This window comes from Pelodiscus sinensis, chromosome 24, assembly GCF_049634645.1.
Source record: "Pelodiscus sinensis isolate JC-2024 chromosome 24, ASM4963464v1, whole genome shotgun sequence".
In the NCBI taxonomy this organism is placed as follows: domain Eukaryota; kingdom Metazoa; phylum Chordata; order Testudines; family Trionychidae; genus Pelodiscus; species Pelodiscus sinensis.
In genome coordinates, this window is record NC_134734.1 from 4980213 (window position 1) to 4998382 (window position 18170).

General features: G+C 60.7%; 1 protein-coding gene across 1 annotated transcript; it reads right to left on the reverse strand.

Annotated features, from left to right (window-relative positions):
• Window positions 1-24: 24 nt before the first annotated feature.
• Window positions 25-9819, reverse strand: LOC112544195 (B-cell receptor CD22-like). Its single transcript, XM_075908109.1, has 8 exons — window positions 9719-9819; window positions 5824-6165; window positions 5096-5365; window positions 4745-5020; window positions 4196-4456; window positions 2989-3135; window positions 1606-1655; window positions 25-606 (listed from the first exon to the last, which is right to left on the reverse strand). The coding sequence occupies exons 1-8, from the start codon at window positions 9753-9755 to the stop codon at window positions 523-525; spliced, it is 1467 nt and encodes a 488-aa protein (XP_075764224.1). The 5' UTR covers window positions 9756-9819; the 3' UTR covers window positions 25-522.
• Between the last annotated feature and the right edge of the window lie 8351 nt (window positions 9820-18170).

Genomic DNA, 18170 nt, shown 5'->3' on the forward strand with positions numbered 1-18170 from the left:
ACTTTATTATCCAATGACCAGAAACATAAGGGGCAATTCCCCGACCAAAACTGTGTGAAATCCAGGAAAGGGGCAGGAACTGAAGCAAAAAGCAGCCAGGTGGTAACACTGCCCTGCCCGGCATTCTCCAGCCAGAGATGGCCAAGTGCTACAGACAAGAGGGCAGGATCATTACCCCTCTTGCACACATGGGGAAACTGAGGCACAGAGCAGGGCTGTGAGTTCCTCAGGGGCAAGCAGACCTCAGATTGCCTTCCTCCCAGTCCCGCTCTCTGGCTGCTAGGCCAACCTGCCTCCTGAACGCCAATTCAGCCTGGAAAAGGGAAGCTACAGTTAACCTGCCCAGAGGTACCCAGTGCCAGTGGCCCAGGTGAGGCTGCTGCAGGTCTGGGAGTCAGGACACCTGGGTTCCCGTGGCTTTCCCTGCTTCCGGAGGCTGTCCAGGGAGTGAAGAGTGGTATCTAATCGAGTTCTGGCTCGCAGTAGATGTGGGAGCGCGGACAGCAGGGATCTCAGCTGTGCTCAGTTACAGTAGTTCTTTGAGCTGTTGTAATAGTCCTCTGTGTTATCCGAGGGGTGAGGAATATCCCCAACTCCTATGATTTCCTGCCAGGGGCACAGGAAGAGAGACAGGGTGTGTGAAAGGGGTCAGCCCCCCAGCAGGAGATGTGTGTGTGATATCTGCCTGTACCTACAATAGTGGGTACCTGTACCTGGCAACTGGGAGATTCTCTGGTCTAGTGGTTAGAGCTAGGTAGGGGGCAGATGGCTTGGAGCCTGGACTCCTGGGTTCCATCTCTGCCTTTACCACCTTACAGAGCTGTGAACTGCAGTTATGTGGCACACTCAGCCTGAGCATCCCCAGCTGGGTTTGGGCAGAGGTCTCCCAGCCTCCTGCACCAGCGCAGGTCCTGGCTATTTGATGAGGAGACTCTTCCCTAGCCATCAGTGTGAGAGGGTCTATGACAGTGGTCCCCAACCTTTTGGGGCTGCTGAGCGCCCGGGGGGGGCTGCTCACATGTCGGCATCCGGGGGCGGGGCCGCACACGCGCCCGGGGGTGAGGCTACCCATACGCTGTGTGCCCGGAGCTGGCGCCACCCATGTGTCGCACTCCCAGGGCTGGCGCCGCAACTATGCTTCACTCCCGGGGTGGGGCCGCCCATACACCGAGTGCCCGGGGCCGGAACAGCCCATGGCCTGTGCCATGCGCCCAGGAGCTGGCAGCGCCCCTGTGCTGCGCGCCTGGGCTGGCACTGCCCGTACGCCGCATGCCCGGGGCCGGGGCTGGCACAGACCTTGCGCTGTGCACCCAGGGGTGGGGCCACCTAACCGCCACACACCCAGGGACTGGCACCGCCCATGCACCGCGCGCCTGGGGGCGGGGCCGGCCCCGATCACTCAGTGGGTGCACAGAAATGGCCCGGCGGCACCATGGCGCCCACTGGCACCACGTTGGGGACCACTGCTTTATGACGGGGGTGGGTGGTGCTGGTTCTGTCCAGCCAGGGCAGAGCTTCAGATGGCTGGGGGGAGAGGCTGCACATCACTCCCAGCCAGCAGGGGGGGCAGTGGGGCCCAGGGCTGGCAGATGCTTCCCCACTAACCTCATACAGTGAGTCTTCCTGTGGGGCGCTGGAGTCCACTCTGTTGCCCCCTAGGGAAGGAGACAATTTACCCCTTTTGCTTTTTATGTTTCTGCAAGTCGACCATTTCCACCGCCCCCGGCAGCCCCCGCAGGCTGCTTCTGCCAAACATCACACCCGCAGGGCAGCAGGGGGTGGCAGGGAGACTTGAGCTGCCAACCCAAACACTTTTACCCTGCCCCTTCACTGCACCCTCCCCCCCATTGCTTGCTCTCCCCCACTGGCTCATTTTCCCTAGGTTGGGACAGTGAGGGGTGGGAAGGGGTGTGGGCTCTGGCATGGGGCCAGAAATGAGGGGTTCAGGGTGTAGGAAGCAGCTCTAGTCTGGGGCAGGGGGTAGGGGTGGGAGTGGGAGCTCGGGGTTGGGGTGTGGGAGGAGCTCAGGGCAGAAGTTTAGGGTGTGATGGGGGTTTAGGGTGAGGCTGTTAAGAGGTGGGTGATCCACGAATCGTGTAGTCGATACAATTTTTATCGACTACACGATGAGTCGATAAGGGAAGTCCTGGCTCGCAGTACCTAAACTGCAGAGGCGCAGCGGTGGTAGCCCCGGACCCAGCATGAGCCGGGACTGAGCCGGGATTGGTAGAGGCAGCAGCGCAGGGTGGAGGGTAGGTGGCACCGTGGAGACGGTGCTGTGGGGAGCCGGCTTTTAATAGAGGCAGCAAGGGGGGAGCAAGTAGTCGAAGAGTGACTCCACTAAGCAGTAAGCCCAGGCTTCTCGGTACTCGACTACTCGCCTACACCCCTAGTTTAGGGCAGCAATGACCTTGGATCCAGATTCCTGTCCCTCCAGCTCCTAGGGCCTAGGCGGAGGTCTGGCCTGGGGACTCTGCTGCCAGCACCTCCCCATGCCTGCGCTTCCCAGGAGCCAGCAGAGCTGGGCAGGGAGCCTGCGAGCCCTGCGCCAGCTGGACTTTTAATGGTCCGGCCCATTGTGCTGACCAGAGATTCCAGGGTCCCTTTTCGACCAGGTGTTCTGGTCGGACACAGGACTCTCTGTCAGGGCAGGGCCCGTTCTCTCCAGCAGGGGGCAGCAGGGACACAGACACTGTCTCTTCATCCTGTCCAGCAGGAGGACTCTCTCTCCCAGGGCAGGGCCTGTCCCCACCCCCTGCTCCCACAGAGCTGGCGCATCCCCTCCAGCAGGGATGCACATGGGCACACAGAGAGCGAGAGAGATGGCCCTCCAGCAGGGGGCAGCAGGGACACAGACTCTCTCAGGGCAGGACTCAACTCCTCCAGCAGGGACAGAGACACACGCTGTTTCCTTCCCACGCCCATACTCCAGGTTTTCCAGAAGGCAGGGTCCCCTCTTCTCCCTGCCGCCCCCAGGGAGACCCTTGCCTGGCAGAGTCTCTTCCGGTTCCTGCCAGGGGCGGATTCTCCTGGCCAGGCAATAAACCCCGAGGTTGCTCAGGAGGAGGAGCAGCAGGACCCCTGCCCCGAAGCCAGCCATGGGGCCAGGGCTCAGCCGGTACCAGTCACTGCCATCTGGGGGAGTGGACAAGAGCTGTTAGTCCCTGTGCCGAGCTGGGGACTAACAGGTGGTGGGAGCTGGTTGAGGGGAAAGCATAGTCCAGGGGGCTGGGGGAAGCGGTGGGCAATGAAGGTACATCTCACTGGACTGGGTGGGAAGGAAGCTGGATTTTTAACTGGGAGATTTTTCCTCCCAAATGTTTATTGGACATTGAAATTTCCCAAGTTCATAAAACCTCCAGACCCCTTTTATTACATGGAAACTCCAGCTAGGATCAGAGCCCCGTTGTGCCAGGCGCTGCCTAGCCCCAGCCATAGACAGGCCCAGCCCGAGCTGAGATTGCAGTGAGATTCAACCTGCCCCAAGTGAGAGACCCAAAAGGCAAATGGTAGAATGAAAAGTTGAGTATAATCACAGCAGGATGTGGGTGTTCCTCCCAAAAGGGTTGGGAATTTGCTATTTGAAACTTTTGCTAAACTTTGAATCCAGCTTTTCGTCAAATGCTGAATCCGACTTTGAGCGAGCGTTTCCTCAAACTGTTCGTCTCATGGTTTATCTACATTTTGATCAGCCATAACAATTGTCAGTTCCTCAAAAACCTACACAGTTTTTTTGCCACCCCCACCATTTTCTGTTTAACAGATTATTTGACTTTCATTTTTATTTATTATAATTTTCAACAACTGCCCTTTCAGAAATACAGTGAAATGTAATTTAAAGTCTGGCAAAGAGCTAATGGTGGGAGAGAACCAGACTTTTTTTTACGGATGATTAAAAAAAATATTAAATTTCAACCAAACGTATGGGATTTGAATGGTGTTTCTCAGCCTGACGACAGGGCAACCATTCAGTTGCTAAATGGCTCTGTGCACTGGACAGGGAGAAAGGAGCCAGGTCAACAAAGGGAACTCAGCTGGAGCAGGAGCTGGACGCTTATCTACTGTGGATGATCCTGAAGAAGGATGGTGACAGAGCGGCACTGGGGGGAAAGTTCAATTATGGTACTTGGGGTCTCTAAGTCCCCCCCCCCCCCCCCGGCTGTGTACTGTGGAGTCAAATGTGTTGGGTACTTACACACAACAGTGATGATGAGTGGCAGGGAGGTGGATTTCCCTAGGGTGTTGTGCACTTCACACTGATACTGCCCCGCATCCTTCACTTGGACCCCCGGAAAAGCCAGCTCTGGCTCTGCCCATTCCAGCCGCTTGCCATCCTTGTACCAGGAGAAGCCCACTCCACCATAGGCACTGGTGTTCAGCCGGCATATCAGGGACAAGGGTTCCCCCGCGCTGCAATGAGGGCCTGGGGTGGCCACCACATGCACCACGGGGGGCACTGCAGAGGAAGCGGAACAAGAGATGAGGCACGGCACACTGATGGGACAGCGACCGGGGGGGTTAGGCACAGTCTGCAGGGTGCAGAGGGGCTCCATTGCTCTGTCCCCAATACTCTAGCCCCACCCACATAAGGCAGGCTCCTCCCATTTGTGAACCTGGTCCCACCCCTTATGGCTGTGGCCCCGCCCCCAAATGGAATGTGGGTGAGAGGAGGCCCCTCCCATCTATGCTCCTTGGTTTCACAGCTCCCCCCAGCTGTGGCCCTGCCCCGGGACTGGCTACCCACCAAGGATGCCCACGTAGATCGTGTGGGACACAGCCAGGTAGCCCCACCCGGGCCCGGAGACCCACTCTATGCAGGTATAGTTGCCCCTGTCAGACAAGGTCGCTGCCTCCACCCGCACGGAGTAGGCGGAGGGCAAGTCCATGTCATTGTGAACCCAGTAGTAGCTCCGGTGCGATGGCTCCATGTCCCCCACGCATCTCAGTGTGAACGAGTCGCCCTCCCGGATTGGGCCCGGGCCTTCCGTGTCCACCAGGACCTTCAGCTGGCGAGGCCGGCCTGGAAACGTCATCGGAGATGGGTCAGAACCAGCGCCCTCTGGAGGGGAAAGGCCCTGCACATAACTTCACTCACCTGTGGCTGGGGGCTGGCACCCTTGGGGGAGGCATCTTTTCTGGAAGCCCTGCACCCGGCACTCCAGCGCCGTGCCCCGGTGCTGCCAGATGATGTTCATGCCCACGTAGGCACTGCGGCTCCCCGCCTTTTGCTCCCGGAGTTGCGCACCAGCTCTGTCGTACCACGCCAGGTTAGAACAGGCACACTGCTCGGACACGTGGCACAGCAAGCGGCCCGTCAGGGCTCCTGATGTCCTGCCGAAGCCAATTCCAACGCTGCAGGGATGTTCTGGGCAGAGGGTGCCAGGGGAGCCAGTCACTACTGGGGGCACGGCCATCTCCAGCCAACACCCCTGCTCCTCTTTGAGAGCTACATCAAGGTCAGGTGGGGTGTGACCTGTCCCAGGCTCCCCTCCCAGAGCTGGGATAAAACCCAGGAGTCCTGGTCCCCCCCCACCCCGCGCTCTGACCTCTGGGCTCCACTGTGACTTCATGGCTGAGCAGAACGGAGTCATGTGATTGGAGAGACACGTGAGCAGAGGTGTACAGGGGACGGCTCGATGGGCTCTAAGGTGCAGCCACCTCTGGGGTAGAGCAGGGGCAGAACGGTCACCCATAATGCCATACAGAGACGGCTCGCCCAGCGCTGACCTGCAGCCACCTCTGGGGCGGGGCAGTGAGGAGCAGCTACACAGGGCCGGGCTGTGGGATGGGTAACCCTCGTTTGCAAGCGGGGGCTGTGATTACCTGACACCGTGAGGCACAGGGCTCGAGGGCTTCTCCACATTTTATTGGTCTCAGTCTGGAACTCAACATGGTACGTGCCCCCGTCTCCCAGCTCCAGTGGCCCGAGGCGCAGGCTGCAGTTGTGCTGCAGGTTGCCCAGGAGCTGGGCGCGCTTGGCCTTGCTGTAGTCCTGCCCCGTTGCCCCAGGGAGCTGCACAATTTTCTCCTTGCCCCGGCACCAGGTCACGCTTCTGACCAGCTGCCCCTTGGGGTAGGTGTAGGAGCAAGGGATCGTCACACAGGAGTCTCTCCAGCCGGTCACGTGCTGGGGCAGAGTCACACCCCAGTTCTGGCAGCAGGCGCCTGGAGAGGAAACAGCACCCTGCTATCTGCGGCACAGCGCCCCTAATGCCGCAGTGGGGCAGCCCCGACTGCCCGGGGAGACTGCACAGCGCCCCCTAGTACCGCCCTGGGGCACTGCAGCCAGCCCTGACTGCCCCGGGGAGACTGCACAGCGCCCCCTAGTACCGCCCTGGGGCACCGCAGCCAGCCCTGACTGCCCGGGGAGACTGCACAGCGCCCCCTAGTACCGCCCTGGGGCACCGCAGCCAGTCCTGACTGCCCCGGGGAGACTGCACAGCGCCCCCTAGAACCGCCCTGGGGCACCGCAGCCAGACCTGACTGCCTGGGGAAACTGCACAGCGCCCCCTAGTACCGCCCTGGGGCACTGCAGCCAGCCCTGACTGCCTGGGGAGACTGCACAGCGCCCCCTAGTATCGCCCTGGGGCACCGCAGCCAGCCCTGACTGCCCCGGGGAGACTGCACAGCGCCCCCTAGTACCGCCCTGGGGCACCGCAGCCAGCCCTGACTGCCCCGGGGAGACTGCACAGCGCCCCCTAGTACCGCCCTGGGGCACTGCAGCCAGCCCTGACTGCCCCGGGGAGACTGCACAGCGCCCCCTAGTACCTCCCTGGGGCACTGCAGCCAGCCCTGACTGCCCGGGGAGACTGCACAGCGCCCCCTAGTACCGCCCTGGGGCACCGCAGCCAGCCCTGACTGCCCCGGGGAGACTGCACAGAACCCCCTAGTACCGCCCTGGGGCACTGCAGCCAGCCCTGACTGCCCCGGGGAGACTGCACAGCACCCCCTAGTACCGCCCTGGGGCACTGCAGCCAGCCCTGACTGCCCGGGGAAACTGCACAGCGCCCCCTAGTACCGCCCTGGGGCACTGCAGCCAGCCCTGACTGCCCGGGGAGACTGCACAGCGCCCCCTAGTACCGCCCTGGGGCACCGCAGCCAGCCCTGACTGCCCCGGGGAGACTGCACAGAACCCCCTAGTACCGCCCTGGGGCACCGCAGCCAGCCCTGACTGCCCGGGGAAACTGCACAGCGTCCCCTAGTACCTCCCTGGGGCACCGCAGCCAGCCCTGACTGCCTGGGGAAACTGCACAGCGCCCCCTAGTACCGCCCTGGGGCACTGCAGCCAGCCCTGACTGCCTGGGGAGACTGCACAGCACCCCCTAGTACCGCCCTGGGGCACTGCAGCCAGCCCTCACTGCCTGGGGAGACTGCACAGCACCCCCTAGTACCGCCCTGGGGCACTGCAGCCAGCCCTCACTGCCCGGGGAGACTGCACAGCGCCCCCTAGTACCGCCCTGGGGCACCGCAGCCAGCCCTGACTGCCCGGGGAAACTGCACAGCGCCCCCTAGTACCGCCCTGGGGCACCGCAGCCAGCCCTGACTGCCCGGGGAGACTGCACAGCGCCCCCTAGTACCGCCCTGGGGCACCGCAGCCAGCCCTGACTGCCCGGGGAAACTGCACAGCGCCCCCTAGTACCGCCCTGGGGCACTGCAGCCAGCCCTGACTGCCTGGGGAAACTGCACAGCGCCCCCTAGTACCGCCCTGGGGCACCGCAGCCAGCCCTGACTGCCCGGGGAGACTGCACAGCGCCCCCTAGTACCGCCCTGGGGCACCGCAGCCAGCCCTGACTGCCCCGGGGAGACTGCACAGCACCCCCTAGTACCGCCCTCATAGACCCATAGACTCATAGACTTTAAGGCCAGAAGGGACCATTATGATCATTTAGTCTGACCCCCTGCACAGTGCAGGCCACAAAATCTCACCCACCCCTCCTAGAATAATCCTCTCACCTATAGCTCAGATATTGAAGCCTTCAAATACTTCGAAGACCCCAAGATGCAGAGAATCCTCTAGCTGTGATCTGTACCCCATGCTACAGAGGAAGGCGAAAAACCTCCAGGGCCTCTGCCAATCTACCCTGGAGGAAAATTCCTTCCCGACCCCAAATATGGCGATCAGCTAAACCCTGAGCATGTGGGCAAGACTCACCAGCCAGACACCCAGAAAGTTCTCTATAGTAACTCCTATCATCCCTCCAGTGACCTATTTCCACTGATAATGAATGGTCAATTAGTTACCAAGATCATGTTATCTCATCAAACCATCCCCTTCATAAACCCCTCTAGTTTAATCTTGAAACCAGATAGATCTTTTGCCCCCACTACTTCCCTTGTAAGGCCGTTCCAGAACCTCACTCCTCTAATGGTTAGAAACCTTCCTCTAATCTCAAGTCTAAACTTCCTACTAGCCAGCTTATATCCATTTGTTCTTGTGCCCACATTGGTATTAAGCTTAAATAATTCCTCTCCCTCCCTGGTATTTATCCCTCAAATATATTTAAAGAGTGCAATCATGTCCCCCCTCAGCCTTCTTTTGGTTAAAGTAAACAAGCCAAGCTCCTTGAGTCTCCTTTCATAAGTCAGGTTTTCCATTCCTCGGATCATCCTAGTGGCCCTTCTTTGTACCTGTTCCAGTTTGAATTCATCCTTCTTAAACATGGGAGACCAGAACTGCACACAGTATTCCAAATGGGGTCTCACCAATGCCTTGTATAATGGCACTAACACCTCCTTATCCCTACTGGAAATACCTCGCCTAATACATCCCAAGATCGTATTAGCCTTTTTCACGGCCATGTCACAATGGCGGCTCATAGTCATCCTATAATCAACCAGGACTCCGAGGTCCTTCTCCTCCTCCGTTACTTCCAACTGATGTGTCCCCAGCTTATAACTAACATTCTTGTTGTTAATCCCTAAATGCATAACCTTACACCTCTCACTATTAAATTTCATCCTATTGCTGTCACTCCAATTTACAAGATCATCCAGATCTTCCTGTATGATATCCCGATCCTTTTCTGAATTGGCAATAGCTCCCAACTTTGTGTCATCCGCAAATTTTATCAGGATACTTCCACTTTTGGTGCCAAGGTCAGCGATAAAAAGATTAAAATTTAAAATTGGCCCCAAAACTGATCCCTGAGGAACTCCGCTAGTAACCTTCCTCCAGCCTGACAGTTCACCTTTCAGTATGACCCGCTGTAGTCTCCCCTTTAACCAGTTGCTTATCCACCTCTCAACTTTCATATCCACCTCTCAACTGACTGCCCGGGGAGAGCCCCCCACAGCACAGCGCCCCCTAGCACTGCCCTGGGGCACCACAGCCAGCCCTGACTGCCCGGGGAGAGTGCACAGCGCCCCCTAGTACCGCCTTGGAGCATTGCAGCCAGCTCTGACTGCCTGGGGAGAGCCCCCCCACAGCACAGCGCCCCCTAGTACCGCCCTGGGGCCCGGGGAGAGTGCACAGCACTCCCTAGTACCGCCTTGGGGCATTGCAGACAGCCCTGACTGCCTGGGGAGAGCCCCCCACAGCACAGCGCCCCCTAGAGGTCACAGCTGAACCCCAGTCATTCCACATGCCCCCTGCTGGATTCCAAGTGCTGCTGTGTGGGGCTGTTCCCATGGCAGAGTCTCCCACATTCCCAGCTCCCTCTTCCTCCCGGCCGTGGCATCCCAGCCCCAGCCCCAGCCCCAGGGCAGCGGGCACACTCACCAGTCAGGATGGAGAGGGCCAGCAGCAGGGTCTCCATCTCCTCCAGGGGGCGCGTGGCCAGAGGGCCTGTACGAAAAGGGGCTGGGTTTGGGCCCACCAAGGCTTCCTGTGAAAACGGTTTGAGCACAAAGGGTGTCTTCAAAAGGTCAGGAGTTGTGGGGCTGGGGCTGAGGCAGGAGATCTAGGAGACCACCTAGTGCCTGTTCCATGGGGCTGTCTCCCCTCCTGCTTACGTACCCCCCCTCCCCCGCGCTGGGGCCCATCTCCTCCTGGAAGGTCATGGCTCCCTTGCAGTGGGCTCAGGCTAAAACACCCCAGCTGGTGTTAGCTCGCGCTCCCGGTGCCATTCAGGACAAAACGCCCCTGAACACTCTACTCCCAGGTCCCCAGAACTCAGGGATTATGTGGGGCTGCTGGTCTGCGCCAAAGCTCACAGAACCCCAAGCTGTGGGCCAGCTGCTGAAGCCAGGAGACAGGCCTGGGGGTTCCTTGCCCTACTGCTGCATCAAATCAGTGCTAAAGCCGGCTTCATGAACTGCGCGAGGCTCCCGCAGGGACCCCGTGTGTCCATGCACAGCGTCCCCTGCCTCCATTTCCCAGGCTTGGCACTCTGGCTGGGTGTGGCCAGCGCCTGGCACAACGGGGCCCTGATCCCAGCTGGGTCATTAGACACGACTGTAACCCACGTGGCAAACAGCACTTACGCCCTCGCTTGTTTAACGTTATGCAGCACGGCAGCTTCCTGACTCACCAGGGAAAACTCACAGGCTCCCTGCCCAGCCTGTGTTCATTGATCTTAGCGCCAGCAGGAACCAGTGTGCCTGCGCAGTTTGCCCAGGCTAGAGAGCGCCCCCCAGGGATCCTGGCCCCCAGCCTTCATCAGATGGTCGAGCTACAGCCGTGTTTTTAAGGTCCTCTGATCTCCATAGAAAGACTCCGAGGGCTGGAGGGTCTAGTGGGTCTGATCCTGGGCAGTCGTTCCCAGGGGCAGCCCCCTCCTGGGGAAACTCTGCCCCTTATGCCCAGTGTCGGGTTCTGGCTCCATCCCCCAGCTCCTTCTCCAGCTCTTGCTTTGCCTGTCTGGTTGACGAGCCCTCTGCTCCCCGAAATGTGACAGGCCCAGAGCTCATCTCCAGGTTAGAGGCACTCGATCGCTTGCCGCCAGCCTGGGCTCTAGAGCAGATTTCAGATCATTCCCGCTGCTCTTCTTTGACCCTTTCCTGATTTCCCAATGTCCGGTCTGACGTGCGGCCCCCCAGAGCTGGGTGCAGTCACCAGGCGTGGCCTCTCCCATGCCATGCACCGTTCCTCAGCAGCTCCAGCGGGAGGTCCTGGGCAGCGGGCTCCCCCAGGACATCTGGGCCCTTCCCAAGGTCACTGCTGACCAGGAGGCAGTCGCCCCTTCCCCAGCTGGTTGCTATGGGCTCCCCCAGCATCCCGTGGGGCCGGCTCGCCCTCTGTGTGCACAGCGCCTCGAGCTGAGCCCGCCTGTCCTGCCCACCCGCACCAGAGACACTGAGTTCACCTCTTGGCCAATCTGATGTGACAGGGATTCTAAGAACAGATTCTCATAGAGGAGGCGGAAGGGGCCAGCTACAGGCAGCTCTTTGGGGCTTGCAGCACAAAGATTAGTGGTGAAAGCAGGACTCCTGGGTTCTTTCTCCAGCTCTCAGGGTATGTCTACACTCACCCCCTAGTTCGAACTACCCTTAGACATACCCTTAGAGAGGAGTGGGGTCTAGTGGTTAGAGCAAGGGATGAGGGTGGGGAGTCAGGACTCCTGGGTTCTCTCCCTGGCTCTTGGAAGGGAGCGGTGGCTAGTGGTTAGGGCTATAGGGGACTGGACATCAGGTTCTACCTTTGGCTTTGAGATGAGAGGCGGGGCAGGTGGGGTTGGGGCTGGATGGCTCCCAAGGGGCCATACTGGGGGAAGGGTTTCTCCCTGGGAGGCGGCTGGGTGGAGTGAGCTGTGAGTAGCTGAGACGTGTTCTTAGCAAACCCTGTCGAGTCGCCGTCCCAGGTGGCATTAACCAGCCCCTTGCCGGCTGGACAGGCCATGGGACTGAGGTCCCCGCTCCCCCCCAGAGAGGAGGAGGTCTGTAGGGTGTGGCGCAGAATGGCTCAGCAAAGACCCCAGGGAGTCTCTCTGGCTCATAAGCTGCTCCCTGCGTTGGCTCTGCCCGAAGCTTCCAGCCGGCGCGGTTACAAACGGCCTGGCTGAGCCACATGCCCAGAGTGCAAGCCCTGAACTCTGCCCCGACCTCCCCAGCCCTGAACTCTGCCCCGGCTGCCCAGAGGGGCAGTGCTAGTCCTTTGTACAGCACCTAGCACAACGGGGCACCTGTCCGTGTGGGGCTCAGCATCACAACAGTGCAAATAATAATGAACAATAAATCGACAATAAAACTTCAGTTACACTTTTGCACTGTTACCAGCTGCCCACCAATGCTACATGCATAGCAGCCTGCTCTGGGGCAGGGGAGCACCCACAAAATGACACTCCCTAGGGATGGCTCACTCAATGCTGAGATGCAGCCACCTCTGAGGTGGAGCAGCCAGGGAACATCTGCACAGAACACCATGTGGGGATGGCTCACCCAGTGCTAAGATGCAGCCACTTCTGGGGTGGGACAGCTGATAGTAAATTAAGAGCAGCACCTTCTGTTTTAGTTTAAGCTGCTTTGCAAGTCTAAGAGCCCCTGTCCCAAAACATGTCCCCTGCTCCAGAAGTAAACACAGACACTCTGCACAGCACTTACCCTGGCCCTGGGATTGGGCTAGCCTCTGGGTGTCCGGTCCAAGCCCCTAGGGGACAGCAACCCGCTAGGCAATGGGATGTAACTCTGGCAGCTAAACAAATATCCCTGCTCATGTATTTCTACCCACTAGCCCTGGGGGGAGGAAGGAGGGGAGGAAAAGGAACTGTGATAAAGGCTTCCTGGCTCTTCATGACACCAGTCTGATTTTCACATGTCAAGACAAGATGGGGTGGGAGGGGCTGGGAGCCAGGACTCCTGGGTTGTACCCCAGCTCTGAGAGGGAAGTGGGGTCTGGTGGTTAGAGGATCTGGAACTGGAGGTCACCACACAGAGCAGGCCTGGGCAGCAGCGGGGAGTTGACAGCGAATCAGCGAGGGCAGCCGGGCGAGGAACTACCCTCGATCCCCCGGCACTGTCTGCACCCATTCTGCCTGCTGCTTTGCACAGCGTGGTCTGCTCCTTGCCGGCCTCCTCGGCATCTGTCTGCATGTCACTCTCCCTGGGAGAAGTTAAGCCCTTCGCATCCAGTGGGAAGCCAGGCCAAGCAAGTGGGGAAACTGAGTCATTAAATGATAACACACACACACACACACACATTTCCCCCTACCCTTATCCCCGAGGAGGAGATTTTGGGGTGCAGAGGGCTTTTTAACCCAGATCACAAAGGCAGACATGGATGGCTCCTTTCAGCAGCTCTGCTCTAGCTCAACTACCAGATATGCGCTTGAAATCTACACAGGGGGTGGAGTTAAGGGTACTGCAGCTTGGCCACCAGATATGGGCTTGTAATCTACGAAGGGGGCAGAGTTGAGGGCATGCATGAATGGGGGCAGAGATGAGGGTGCTTTAACGCGACCCTCTGAGCCCGCCCTTCCCTTCCCCACACTGCTTCTAACCACTAGGATTTATTATCTCCTAAACAGCAAATGTCTTGCTCCTGAGAGCTAGGAAGTTTCAGCTCCACTCTCTCAACTCTCAAGGGGAGAGATTATTTTTATCAGCCTTGACCCCACTGCCTCCGAGATGGGTGTCAGCGGTGGGATCAGCCCAGACAACCAGCTACTATTGCAGCTCCAGGGAGAATCACTCTTAGTTCTCACCCTCCCCCCAGCTTTGCCTAGTATGGGCCCACAGACATCACATTTAGGGGACACAAAGGGCTCTTGGTGTCTGCAAGGCAAATCGGAACAGCTTCAATGGGTAACAAGGTACCAGAGAGTGTTGTTTAGAGCCGGCAGCCAGCTGACCCATCCCGCCATCCCTGTGTGGCTTCTCTATGAAATAGTGACTGCTTCCCCCACCCCTCACCCCAGAAGCAACTGCACTTCGAGGGCTGGCAAATGGGTCACAATGTTCACATCCTGTGCAGTGTTTTGAGGAGACATTAGATGCATCTGTAATTGTACAATGTGAGCAATAGATGTATTAGAGCAAGGAGGGGCAGGGTTCTGGGGTTCTATCTCTCAGTAAGGTCTGTCGCTGGCTGGGTCTGGGCAGCACCCTGATCCTCATCCAACTTACTCTCCATCTATCCCTCCCCTCACCCCATTACGCAGCTCCATGCACCCCCCACTCTCTGACCATCTCCACCGTGGGTGCCCCTAGGCGGAAGGACACTCTATGAGTCACACAGGCGCCCTCTTTCTGCTCCTACAACTAATGACTCTTCACTTCCCCTTGCGTCTCGGGGACTAAAATGATCGGTGCTATAAATGCTGACTCTGATCCCAGCCCCTCCCCCGGCTCTACCCCCCAGATCCTGCTCCCCTCCCAGGCCTGGGGATAGAACCCAGGTGTCCTGACTCCTGGCTCCCCCCACTAGCTCCTGCTGCCCTCCCAAGGCTGGGGTGGCCGTGGCTCACGTTGCAGAGGGACACCGAGCCCCTGCCCTGCAGAGAGGGGTGGGGTGGCAAGGATGCCCAAGGATTTCTCTGTGGTGGATTCAGGACTGAGAACCTCACTCAGCACCTGGGCAGTGCATGGACCAGGATCTGCCCCATCCACACAGCCTGCCCCACAAACTGTCCGCAATGCCTGCCCCCATGGGTAGCAGCTTCACTGCCACTGAGCCTCAAGCTGGGGACTCGGGGCTAGATAGAACCTGTGCTGTCTCTAGGAGGGTGGGAGGTTAAGGTGGTGTAAATGGGGATAGATGGGCAGAGAGAGGGGTGTGAATGGGATGGAGAGAAGGGTGTATATGGGGAAAGGCAGACAGAAGAGGTAGAGGGGGTGTATGGGGACAGGGAGACAGAAGGGGTGCATAAGGGGACAGGCAAAATGAGGAAGTGGAGAGGGGTTGTATGGGGACAGGCAGACTGAGGAGATGGAGGGAGACAGGAAGAGAGAGGGGGTGCACATGGGGACAGGCAGACTGAGGAGGTGGTGGGGAGTGTACATGGGGACAGGCAGACATATGAGGTGGAGGGGGATGTACATGGGTACAGGTAGATGGAGGGGGTGCTCATGGAGACAGGTAGGTGGGGGTGTACATAGGGGCTGGCAGACAGAGGGGGGTTCAGTGAGATGGAGGGGTGCACATAGGGAAAGGCAGATGGAGGAGTGTATGGGGACAAGCAGGCAGAGGAATGTATGGGGACAGGCAAACATAGGGGGAGTATGGGGACAGGCAGATGAAGGGAGTGCACTTGGGGACAGGCAGAAGGAGCGCATGTATGGGGACAGGCAGAAACAGGGGGTGCACATGGCAACAGGCAAACAGAGGAGGCACATGGGGAAAGGCAGATGGATGGGGCGCATGGGGACAGGCAGATGGAGGGGAAGCACATGGGGACAGGACAGGCAGACGGAGGGGGTGCGCATGGGGACAGGCAGACGGAGGGGAAGCACGTGGGGACAGGACAGGCAGACCGAGGGGTGCGCATGGGGACAGGCAGACAGACGGGGCGCATGGGGACAGGCAGACGGAGGGGAAGCACATGGGGACAGGACAGGCAGAAAGAGGGGGTGCGCATGGGGACAGGCAGACCAAGGGGGCGCATGGGGACAGAACAGGCAGATGGAGGGGAAGCATGTGGGGACAGGACAGGCAGATGGAGGGCGTGCATGGGGACAAGCAGACGGAGGGGAAGCACGTGGGGACAGGCAGACCGAGGTGTGCACAAGAGGACAGGCAGACAGAGGGGAAGCATGTGGGGACAGGCAGACGGAGGGGGTGTGCGTAGGGACAGGCAGAGGGAGGGGAAGCACGTGGGGACAGGCAGACCGAGGGGTGCGCATGGGGATAGGCAGACGGAGGGGAAGCACATGGGGACAGGCAGACAGGCACGTGGGGACGGGTGCGCATGGGGACAGGCAGAGGGAGGGGAAGCACGTGGGAACAGGCAGACAGAGGTGTGTGCATGGGGACAGGCAGACGGAGGGGAAGCACGTGGGGACAGGACAGGCAGACAGAGGGGGCGCATTGGGACAGGCAGATGGAGGGGGCGCATGGGGACAGGCAGAGGGAGGGGAAGCACGTGGGGACAGGCAGACCGAGGTGTGCACAAGAGGACAGGCAGACAGAGGGGAAGCACGTGGGGACAGGACAGGCAGACAGAGGGGGCGCATGGGGACAGGCAGAGGTAGGGGAAGCACGTGGGGACAGGCAGACCGAGGGTGCGCATGGGGATAGGCAGACGGAGGGGAAGCACATGGGGACAGGCAGACAGGCACGTGGGGACGGGTGCGCATGGGGACAGGCAGAGGAGGGGAAGCACGTGGGAACAGGCAGACAGAGGTGTGTGCATGGGGACAGGCAGACGGAGGGGAAGCACGTGGGGACAGGACAGGCAGACAGAGGGGGCGCATTGGGACAGGCAGATGGAGGGGGCGCATGGGGACAGGCAGAGGGAGGGGAAGCACGTGGGGACAGGCAGACCGAGGTGTGCACAAGAGGACAGGCAGACAGAGGGGAAGCACGTGGGACAGACAGGCAGACAGAGGGGGCGCATGGGGACAGGCAGAGGTAGGGGAAGCACGTGGGACAGGCAGACCGAGGGGTGCGCATGGGGATAGGCAGACGGAGGGGAAGCACATGGGGACAGGCAGACAGGCACGTGGGGACGGGTGCGCATGGGGACAGGCAGAGGGAGGGGAAGCACGTGGGAACAGGCAGACAGAGGTGTGTGCATGGGGACAGGCAGACGGAGGGGAAGCACGTGGGGACAGGACAGGCAGACAGAGGGGGCGCATTGGGACAGGCAGATGGAGGGGGCGCATGGGGACAGGCAGAGGGAGGGGAAGCACGTGGGGACAGGCAGACCGAGGTGTGCACAAGAGGACAGGCAGACAGAGGGGAAGCACGTGGGGACAGGACCGAGGGGTGCGCATGGGGATAGGCAGAGGGAGGGGAAGCACGTGGGGACAGGCAGACCGAGGTGTGCACAAGAGGACAGGCAGACAGAGGGGAAGCACGTGGGGACAGGACAGGCAGACAAAGGGGGCGCATGGGGACAGGCAGAGGTAGGGGAAGCACGTGGGGACAGGCAGACCGAGGGGTGCGCATGGGGACAGGCAGAGGGAGGGGAAGCACGTGGGGACAGGCAGACCGAGGTGTGCACAAGAGGACAGGCAGACAGAGGGGAAGCACGTGGGGACAGGACAGGCAGACCGAGGGGGGCGCGTGGGGACAGGCCGGTGTCGGGGGAAACAGGTGCAGCGCCCTGCGCGTGCCCCGGCCCGGGCCATACGCCTCTCGGGAGGGCAGTGCGGCCCAGTGGGCACAGCGGGGGCGGGCGGCGCAGGGGCCCCTGCAGGGAAGCCGGGGGCGCGAGGCGCCGCGCGGGGACAAACCCCGCCCCCCTCCCCTGTGGCCGTGTCGGGGGGGGGGGGTCCAGATCTGTGGTTGCCGTGGGGACCAGCCGCGTCGCGTCCGCGGGGCTGTGTGATTGGCCGCCAGGGACACGTGGCCGCGCGGGGGCAGCTGTGGCTGCTGGTGGGTGTCGCGGGCCGGGGGCCGGGCTGCGGGGAACACCCGAGGGCGCGGGGGGGGGGGGGGAAGCTCCCTGCCCCGGCGCTGTGCCCCGCCCGGTGTCACTTCTGCAAACGCAGTCAGTGGGAACGGTGACGTCGTGCACGGGGGAACCCCTCGGCCAGAGCCGGGGGAGACCCCACGAGTCCGGGCTCCCAGCTCCGCCCCCGAGCACTGGACACCCCCAGAGCCGGGCGAGACCCCAGAAGTCCGGGGTCCCAGCCCCCCGAGTACTGGACACCCCCCGGAGCCAGGCGAGACCCCGGGAATCTAAGGTCCCAGCCCCCCCAGCAATGGACACCCCCAAGAGCGGGGCGAGACACCAGGAGTCCGGGCTCTCCGCCCCCCCCAAGCACTGGACACCCCCCCCCCGCGAGCCGGGGAGACCCCGGGAATCTAAGGTCCCAGCCCCCCCAGCAATGGACACCCCCAAGAGCGGGGCGAGACACCAGGAGTCCGGGCTCCCCCCCCCCCCCCGAGTACTGGACACCCCTCCGAGCCAGGCGAGACCCCGGGAATCTAAGGTCCCAGCCCCCCCCAGCAATGGACACCCCCAAGAGCGGGGCGAGACACCAGGAGTCCGGGCTTCCCCCCCCCCCGAGTACTGGACACCCCTCCGAGCCAGGCGAGACCCCGGGAATCTAAGGTCCCAGCCCCCCCCAGCAATGGACACCCCCCAGAGCCGGGCGAGACACCAGGAGTCCGGGCTCCCCCCCCCCCCCGA